Below are 10,190 nucleotides of genomic sequence, written 5' to 3' on the forward strand. Positions count from 1 at the left end.
GAATACTATTCCCTCGTAGAAAAAAGTTACTAAAGATTCCCAAGGAATAGGAATGTAAGAATCTTAACTCAAACTAAAGCCAATGAGTCATATTCTCAAGTCAATAATTTTTTTTGGTTATTCCCCTCTACCCAAAGCCACAAAAAATGGGTTCCCTCACAAAAAATGGGTTCCCTCCCCCCATCTTTTTTTCCCTTTTGATCTAATTTAGTTGGATGCTTTTCAGCATTCATGATTAGTGTTTAAATGTTCTCATAAGTTGAGCCACTTGACAAGAATATTGCCTGGTTTAGAGATTGCTTATGTTTTTATCAGATATATATAACTAGCTTGAGTCTTTAAGCTTCGATTGGCTGACAGGAACAAACTGATCTCCTTGGCTCAATCATGATCTAGCCATCATTCTATACAACAGTTGAATTGTTCAAAGTTTTTGCAATTTGTTCTGTTGCTTTGAAATATATGCTTCCCTGTTGGAGTGTAGGTTGTGATAAGACCATCCCATTTCACTTGACAGCTCCACCATTTATATATCTCCAACTATATACAATTTTCATTAGAAAGCATTGATATTGATTTCATCACCAAAGAATATGATTCCAACTCCGAAGGGTGAACATAAAACTTTGAGGTAGGCATGAGATTGAGATTATACCGCGCCGCCATCCCCATATATCTTCAAATTTAACCTCTATATTCTCTTATAAAGAGTTCCAGCATCAAGGAAAAAGAAGGGAGGGGAAGAAGAAAAAAAAAAAAGAAAGCTGAAGGAATTATGATATATGTCATAGTAAAGCTCAGTGAAGCTGAAGCTTAATTGTTCTTTTATGTATATGAATTAGAAGATAGCTGAAATAGTGGCATGAAAGATCTATCAACACATGGAGAACGTGACTGTGTTTTTAGAATTTCTTTGCTTGATCTCTCTGTTTCTCTAATATTAATCATACAATTGAAGAACTAAATCATCAAAAGGGAGATATCCATTAACATTTATCAGTCGTCATGGTTGCAGAAAGAACAATGGAGTGACCTTTGTTAACCGAATATTAGATGAAAGACGGCTAAAATTTGAGCGTGTTTCAAATAATGGCCAAAGGGAGTTTAATTATAAGATGCAAATGAGCAAAGGGTGTTCCAAAAGTCACCAAGTTCACAACATCACATGTAACTGTGTCTCACACAAGGTTAGCAAGTTCAATAGGCCGATTCTTCTCACGGCGTTACTTATTTATGTTTTCATATCAAATACGTGTAAAATATGAAAATTATCTTATCAAATTTATGTCAACAGATCAAACATAAAATAATTTTTTTGGTTTTTATCAAATTCATTACCATATCAAACTCATATACGTAAATTTATTAATTTTTTTCATATTATTTTTATATCGTACGATACAATGTTTAAAATTATCAGATAAGGGCCATTCAAGGATCCAAAATTTATCTGCATAAATGACATAAATTCGAAGATCCCATGTTAGTCAGTCCACGAATTGTTCACTTGTGTAATTTGCAGACATAGGAGAAAGAGGTCTTCTGTTCTATGAAGTCACCCTTACCCAAAACCATCCATCTCTCAAATTCACACTCCTAAAATACTTCCATGAAAGCTACTAAAATAATGTTTATTATTATTGTTATTTTTTTTTTACATAAAAAGCCGTGGATTAGGAATAGGAAAAAAATTATAAGTGCTAAGATCTAATATGGGATGTTAATTACATGAACCAACTAAGTAAAACTGTAATTCATGTTTACTTTCACTGCTCCGATTCCCTTGCATACTTTCTGCTAAAGAGTCGAGCTGTCCACTTCATGCATATATTCCGAGCCAATTTCATTAGTTGGGGCAAGCCAAGTTGCTGTTAACATGATAATACCAGTTCCAGTATACTAGGCTTCCTGGTCCAACTGCATCTTCTATATATACATATATATATATATATATATATATTTTACTTTTGTCCCTTCTGATCTTCCCCTCCATCCATTCCTTTCTGTTTAAAGAGATTTGCTCCAACAATAAACAAGATGGGAACAGATCAGAACTTGAAAGCAATGGGTGTGTGTGTTTATCTGAATGATGCCCCATTTGCCGGATGGAAAAGAAAGATGTGGTTTTCATTTCTGTTTTATGATGCACTATGTCAAGAATATTCATAGATGAATTTGAAAGTTACAACACCACCAAGGTATGGATATATTAGAATATGATTTTTTTTTTATCAACCAGAATTGTCCCCTTACAAATAATCTAAGGTTTAAGATGCATGACATAAATTAGATTATCTTGAGTTTTTTTGTATTGCAGGAAGTAGCAGGTTATGGTGGAGAAGGTCCAAATCATGGTGGTCCAGGAGGCCAAGGTGGAGCCATTGCACCACCAAAACAGTCTTGAAGCAACCAACAGCAGCACAGAAAATTCACACTGCAAATAAACTCAAAATCACAATTCTCCTACAAGGTTTTTTCCCCTGAGAAGCTGAAATATACCCCATCAACTCAAGAAATCTGTATACTTGTACAAATAAGTCTCAAGAAAGAGATTGAAACAGCAAAAAATGCAAGTTACTTGAAACATTTTTCATTCTGAATTCACTTATCAACTTGCCAAGCAGTGACCAAGCACCGATAATGTCACAAAAAGACAGCCTCTTAAGATGGGAAAATGTTGGAGTGGATAGTGCTGCTACCAGGGCTTTGGAAGGGGTTTTTGTAGGATGTAATCTAACTTAAACTAGGATCCATCTATCAATTCACATTGTCTCCCATGTTAAAGTTTATTCTCCAACAGCTGTTCTTCTCAAACCTACCATTCTCAAAACTTGTTTGAATGTCCAAAAAGTGTTATAAGGTTAGGTTAAACTTCCCCCATTGATCACGTTTCCCATGGCAAACAATTTTCTGCATACTTCAACCTGTTTTGGCACAACATTTGAGGTAAGCTTTAATGGTGATTGATATAAAAATTTGGCCAAACTTACAAATAAACAATCATAAAGATTTTTTCTTTCTTTTCATTTTAAAAGCATTAAGGGCAAGCTTCAAGAGCTTTGGTTCAGAAGAACCTATACAATTAGACATAATTTGATCAAGTTTTTCTTTAACTGAAACAAAACGAGGAAAGCATTGGATTTTTTATAAAAGAAATCGTAATCTGAACATAAAAAAGGGGTTACAATTTTTGTAGCTAAAAAAGAATTGCCTGGAATGAAGAGAAATGAACAACTTCTAGTTTTAAATACAAATATCAACAAAAGAAGAATTGAAGGATTTTTTCTCTTATGCTGTCCAGCCTCCATTAATCTAAACAGTGTACAGTTTGGAACACAGCACTTTAATAACTGAGAAACAAAAATATACATAACAGTGGAAACTTATCCTCAAGGTCCCAACAAATTTGAGAGCTTCTTTTGGTGTAAAAAGAATAAAAGGTAAAGGAAAAAAATATAGAAAAATTGATTTCAACCCTGGAATGCATTTTTAACAAAACAATACATGCTTCTATGAAAAAACAAACAAGAACCTATTAAATATACTTGCATTGAGTAGCAGTATGACTCCATGACACTGTCAGCAAATGCAATCGACTGCCTTTTCATAGATCGCCTTCTTATGTATGCAATGAAAGTTTAAAGTATGGTTTTCTTTCCTTTAACCCGGGTGTCCCCACTTTTTTCTTTTTGGGATCCCGTTGGAGGTTTAGATGGTTCGTGCAATTTGCCTGCAACATGCTTCTTTCGCCTTGGAGCGCCTGTGCTGGCAGAGTCAACCAATGGACCTGACCAAGTTTGAATTGGTTCTTTTGAATAAGTGAATGATGTAGAGCTGAAGGGGACATCAGGAGGAACAAGTGCAGGATCAATGTGATGCGATGCTCCTATAGGAAAGCCAAGTGCTCCATCCTGGTGTGGTGGGGGGAACTTTTCACTTTTGCTTTTTGCATTTGCATGGGTTATTAGGCGCCTTCTCTGCTTCACACAAGGGAACCCCAAATTAGTTAAAGATATCAGAAAATTTTAACAGATGTTCAATGTCAGTCGCAGCTAAACCTAGAATCTGTTGGAGTGGACATCTTATTAACATGCCTTGATATTTGCAAATACTCCAATCAGATGTCATAAAGGGGCAAATAGACTAGCCAAACCTGTGTTATCAAATTTATTCAGTAGGCAGAATGAAGCTTAAGCCGTAACGGGACAACATATCTTATAAAGAAGAGAGAAGATGCAAACTTTCAATGCCATATCTCCATAAGAGTCATAGCACATTCAATGCATATTTAAACAATAGAACAACTAGCAACAAAAAAGCACTGCTTTCAAAATCCTGTCTCATTTAGTTAGGGGCATGTCTGCCTTTAAAGAAAATATTATTTTCAAAGTAAAATATGAAAACAAAAGCATCTAAGCATACAAGATAGTGGTTGTTGACAAAGTGAAATATCAAACATACATCAAGATTAGACAGAAGCTCAGCATTGGCTTCTGGAGCAGGAATAGCCCTTGCACGATTGCGTGTCCGTGTCTTCCTTGCACCATCATCCTGGGCTTTACCAGCAGCTCTGAGTCTGCACATTAATACCAGAAAGTTTTCATTGTTGATTACAGTTGAAATACATACAGAAGATATACATGACTTGATGCTTTGAAATGTGCATTTGCCTGTGCATGTGTGTAATTAGGAGCAGGACAAAAGTTAAGTATGAACTGCAACAACTGTGTCAAAATAGCTTAGATTGAAAATTTTCAAGTAAATAACCGTAGGCAGAATACTAATTACCATACCATTAACAGTGAGTTAAACTCAAATGGAACAAATGTCGAACACAGAATGATGACTAAACTTTGAAGACATGGAAGTTGCTATGATCAATTGTATGCAAGAGTTCAACAGCTCCCCATTGAATAATTCAAAATCATTGCATATTTTTACATTAGAGTATCCAGCCAACAGCAAAATTCAATGCTCCTCAGGTCATAACAAGTTTTATCATCTACACATAGGGTAGAATCATTTAACATAATCCAGAATAAGCACATAAGATCCAGAAAGACCTGAATCTGTGTATCTATGCTTGCAAACCACATTAGTTTATACATCTCTCTCTAAGAAAAGACATGTGTATGCGGGTGAGGGGTTTCCAACAGAGAATTTGCTTAACGGTCTGTAACGTTTCTATGAATATGCATACAAGTGAATATAGCATCCTTTTGGTCATGACAATCCATCAAATTAAGAATTTCCAACCTTAATCAGCTAGCACAGTTTTATAAAACAGCCAGTGATTAAAGTTAAGAGAGAGCAAAAGTACAAGAATTGACCTCCGAGCTTCATCATCTCGTCGTTTTGCATCCATCTCTTTACTGGGTGGATATTTTGGGAGGCTAGAAGGTTCGGAAGCATAAGGTTCTGTAGTGAAGAACTGCACAAGAAAAATAAAATGGTGAAAAAACACTTTGCGAAAGCTTATCTTCGCAATAAACCAATCTTTATAAATAAAAGATAAAAGAGGCCATGAACAGAAGGAAATGGAGAGTGTTCATCAAAATCAAAGAACTCACTTCACTTCTTAATGCAGCCGTGGCAGTCAGACGTTCTGCCGGATCAATTGCAATTAGAGTGTCAATAAGTGGCAGCGATGATGGTGGGAAATCTTTAAATGTCTCTTTTATGCATCTTTTATAAGGCTCTCGAGGCTTAAATAAGGTTGCATTTGGCAACTTTGATTTTTTCCAGTATTCATCTGATGGTGAACCACATAACTTGTATATTTTATGTAGTTGCTCTACCTAATAGATCAAAAAAAGGAAATAGTTAGTAGCAATAAAGTCGCAGTACAACTGCATAGAATATCAATATTCATTTTCAACATGTAGTGATCAGCAAAGAGAGAATAACAAAGCAATTCAAGATAAGATATGTAATTTATTGGTTGCACGATGTCACCCTCCACTAAACACAAACTATAGCAATTTTTCAAGAAATTAACTTAAATCAACAAGTAGAAGGAAATAACTTCCTAAATGAATAGTGATGCCAAAATCCTTCCACCTAAAATCTTGCATAACAATATGCAATATAATCAAAAGCCTCTTAAACTGAAAAAACAGCAATTGAAGCAAAAACCTACCTCTGTTCGACCAGGCATAATAGGCTTCCCAGCCAAGAGCTCAGCTAAAATGCATCCTGCACTCCAAAGGTCAATACCAACACCATAATCTGTAGCCCCAAGAAGAAGCTCAGGGGCCCGATACCACAGGGTAACCACCCGACTAGTCATGGGATGCTTGCGGTTTGGATCAAAAAATGTAGCCAGTCCAAAATCAGCAATCTTAAGTGTTCCTCCATCATCAATAAGAAGATTTGACCCCTTAATATCACGGTGAAGCACTCCACGGTTGTGACAGTGCTCGAGGCCAGAGAGTAGTTGATGCATGTAACACTTAACCTATAATGTTAACATACTTTTTAAGCATACTTCTAGAGTCACTACCTTGCCAAGGATGTAAGCCACGGATTTCAATATAATTTAAATCACAAGACAAGTTGGGGCTAACCTGTGGCTCTGTAAACTTTACTATTGGGCTTGCTGCAAGCCCAGCCAAATCATGCTCCATGCACTGAAATACCAAATACAAACTACACGACATCCTTGAAGTAACTAAACCTTCCAATTTTACAACATTAGGATGATCCAACCTCCGCAGTATGAGAATCTCTCTAGCCATGAATTTCACACTCTCAGGTTCAAGATTATCAAATCGAACCTTCTTTAGCGCAACAATTTTACCAGTTACTATATCTTTAGCTTTGTACACATTGCTATATGTTCCTGAGCCAATCTATCATCAGTAAGGAAAAGGTAAGTATCTGAATCAAAATACAAACTTCAAAAATATCAATAAATGAAGAACAAGACCGAGAACTAAACTGCATCCCAGACGATGTAACAAAAGGCAACTGTTTCAATTTAAAGACAAAATTGACCATTCATATCCCATAATTAAACAAAGAACACAAACTAAAATGGCACAAACAACCAATTGGATTCACTATCATTTCAAAACAAACCACCATTGTAACATCATCGTTCAATGAGGACCAATAAGAAAAGCACACAAATATTGAACAAAAACAAAATTGCACACCTTATCAATCTTCTCAAATGTGTCAGCCCTCCGTGGAATCCACCCATTAAGTGCCTCCCCACAGGCATCTGAAAGCCATGAAGGCCATCCAGCTGCCACCTGTTCTCCACGCAAATGCTTTGGTAGGTTACTCAACCTGGGGTTTGGCTTTGACCTTCTCCTTTCCACCCTTTCTTTTCTTTCCCCATCAGCTTTTTCCTCCTTTTGGGTACCCTCATTTTCAACCTCTACAACATTAGCATCAGTTTTTGAAACTATAACACTTTCTACTTTCCTATTGGATTCAAAGCTAGCATTTTTATTCTCTCTAGACTCTGAAACAATCCCTGAAGATACTTCTCTCCCCAAAACACACCCCATTTCTTAAATCTAAACCTCATGTCCTAACATATTCTGACCAGGGTCTTGCTCTAAATCAACAACTAATCAATAACTAATTAACTGCACAAAAATCAAGCAACTATAACAAGCATGATCAACCGATAAACCTGCAAAAAAGAAAATTGAAACAAAAAAGTTGACTGCTACATGAAATTACCAAAACCCAACTTAACTAATAATCTAAGCTAGAATTCACAGCGCGAAAAGTCATAAAACCCTACCCTTTTACTGCTACAATTTGGGAGCTTCTAAGATTCAGCAAGAAATCAAAAAGGGAATCGAAAAGAAATGATCTTGGAGCCAAGTAAAAGAGTAAAATTGATGAAAGAGTGAAACTTGATAGGTTTTAAGAAGAAATTTGGGAAAGTCAAATCGAAAATGATCTGAAAATAAGAAAAAAAGGAGAGTTTTTTTATAGAGAGAAAGTGGGAGAGTTAAATAAAAGACATTGTTTTTAAGCAGTTTGGAAGTGAAGTTTGTGTTTTGTTGTGTGCTTTGTAAGAGAAATAGAGAGAGAAAGAGCAGAAATTGATACTTACTTTGGTTGAATCTGAAGGAGAGAGAGAAGAAAGAGGAGAGATACTGTTTCTATTGGTAAAAGGCTTTTGGCCTCTTTGTTCTTTAGTGTTTTGGAGTTTTCTTCTTTTTGTTTTTTATTTTATTTTTTTAAAAGAAAAAAATCGAAATTAAAAATAAATGAGAGCAAGAGCTTTTTACCACCAAAGTCAAACCTCCCCCTAATTCCTTTCATTTCCCACTAATTAGAATCAAAAGTTTATTTCATAAAATAAAAAAATAAAAAAATAAAAAAATTTATTCATTAAAAGTAATCAAGATCGTTTAGTTTAAATACCAAATTTATATTAAAAAATTTGCTTGAATCGATTTAAATTTATTAACTGAACATATAATTTGACTTATAAATAAATTTAATTGTGAATAATTTCAAGTGAACTATATGGTATAATTTAAAGGATGATTATCTTTGAAAGGGGGCAAGATTTAGTGGTTTGATTGCTTAACATAAAATGAGAAATTATTGTGTTGGATTGCTGTCAATGTTTGTGTTCCACCAAAGTAATTTCTTTTCTCAATCCTTATTCTTTAGATATAATAATTTATATTATATTTTACATAAAAATTATATATTATAATTTATGTTAATATGTGAATAAAAAATATATTTTTTAATTTTATTAAATTCATATATAATTATAATTAAAATTTTAAATTATATCATTTTTATAATTTATTTTTATATAATATTTATATCGTACCATCATATTATATTTAAAATTTTCAAATTTATTTTCTAGTTAAGAGCACCCACTTGTTCCACCTAAGCCAATTTTTTCCTTTTATTTTCCCTTTTTCTTTGGTTTTATCTTTAATGCTAGCTCACATTCACCAAGGTAAAAAATTTATCAAAGTGCCCAAATAACATTAAAAAAAAGAAAGGAAATTCACCAAGGTTGCTTTAAAAAGAGAGCAAGATACTAGTATAATTCATGTACCAAAAAGCTTATATTATTAATTGTTAATACTAATTTTTTTTTTCTTTTTGGATTATTAAATGATTGAACTGAAAGTACCTGCCAGTTCCCCAACATTAATATATTTTAATTTGTATTTTATAAGCTATATTCATGAATTAGTGACCTATTCTTTTAAGGCAGGTCCTAAATCTTTTTATATGGAATTTTTAATTTTATTTATGTAATTATTTTTTTTTAAATAAAAAAATAAAAGGACAAGTAGAGGAATAGAAAAAAAAGACAACCTCTCTTTTTTTTATATAAATATATATTAACAGGAAATATTTTTTATTTAGATACGATAATTTATATATTTGTTTTGTTTAAAATATTGATAATTTTTATATTTTTATTATATTTTACATAAAAATTATCTGTCATAATTTATGTTAATATAAAAATATAAAATTTTTTATTTTGTTAAATTTATATATGATTTTGTTAAAAATTTTAAATAAATCATTTTCGTATTTTTAATTCGTATCATTTTCGTGTCACATTATCGTATCGTATTTTAAATTGTCAAATTTAATATATATATATATATATTTATAGGGTTGGATTTAAATGAAAATAGTTAGCTCACTTTTACTTTATTTTACCCCTCTTCTAAAGAAAAGAAGATAATGAGAATGCTAAAAGTGCTTTTGTGCAAGTTGGGAAGATAAAAATCAAACAGCAATAAAAATATTAACTTAAATTAACATTTAATTTAATTAATTTAAAAAAATAATTTATTATTTTAAAATGAGAAAAATCTTGTTTAACTAACAACTAAACTATTATTTAATTAAGCAAGATCTTCTTTAAGTTTAGTCAAAGTCACTAAGAGCAAGATATATTCACCTAATATAATGGACAATCCAAGTCACAACAGCTCATGCTTTGTCTCTTACTACAAATACAATAGTTTCTGCAATTGAAGATTAGTTAAAAACATACACCAATTTCCTTAATACTCAACTTAGGCTGTAGTTTTTAGCCAATTGAGAAACTCCCATGTCCAAAAATTTTATTTTATGATTGAATCTTTAAAAAATTTAACTATAAATGTTTTTTTTATGCAATAACTTGTTAATCTTCTTTCACTACCAACTTTTTCTTTTCTTTTTCCTTT

General features: G+C 32.8%; 1 protein-coding gene across 6 annotated transcripts; it reads right to left on the minus strand.

Annotated features, from left to right (window-relative positions):
* Window positions 1–3,271: 3,271 nt before the first annotated feature.
* Window positions 3,272–8,220, minus strand: LOC111293880 (putative serine/threonine-protein kinase At1g54610). Of its 6 annotated transcripts, none has more exons than XM_022886920.2 (8): window positions 8,078–8,220; window positions 7,158–7,645; window positions 6,567–6,851; window positions 6,140–6,457; window positions 5,571–5,798; window positions 5,331–5,431; window positions 4,462–4,576; window positions 3,272–3,977 (listed from the first exon to the last, which is right to left on the minus strand). In XM_022886920.2, the coding sequence occupies exons 2-8, from the start codon at window positions 7,515–7,517 to the stop codon at window positions 3,639–3,641; spliced, it is 1,746 nt and encodes a 581-aa protein (XP_022742655.2). In that variant the 5' UTR covers window positions 7,518–7,645; window positions 8,078–8,220; the 3' UTR covers window positions 3,272–3,638. The 6 variants fall into 6 exon arrangements, with proteins under 6 accessions (XP_022742655.2, XP_089599204.1, XP_022742656.2 ...); XM_089743078.1 differs by having other exon boundaries at window positions 5,571–5,794; window positions 6,136–6,457; window positions 8,078–8,160; XM_022886921.2 differs by having other exon boundaries at window positions 7,760–8,154.
* Window positions 8,221–10,190: the final 1,970 nt, after the last annotated feature.

This window comes from Durio zibethinus, chromosome 14, assembly GCF_047325235.1.
Source record: "Durio zibethinus cultivar Kanyao isolate XHJ-2024 chromosome 14, ASM4732523v1, whole genome shotgun sequence".
NCBI classification, from domain to species: Eukaryota; Viridiplantae; Streptophyta; class Magnoliopsida; order Malvales; family Malvaceae; genus Durio; species Durio zibethinus.

What these genes read in the sequence shown, in the direction of transcription:
- LOC111293880 (XM_022886920.2), bottom strand. Translation starts at nt 7,517, where the DNA reads ATGGGGTGTGTTTTGGGGAGAGAAGTATCTTCAGGGATTGTTTCAGAG. An exon ending in CATTTGAGAAGATTGATAAG is followed by an intron (nt 6,852 to 7,157) that starts GTGTGCAATTTT and finishes TACTGATGATAG; the next exon opens with ATTGGCTCAGGAACATATAG. An exon ending in CGAGATGATGAAGCTCGGAG is followed by an intron (nt 4,577 to 5,330) that starts GTCAATTCTTGT and finishes ATTAATGTGCAG; the next exon opens with ACTCAGAGCTGCTGGTAAAG.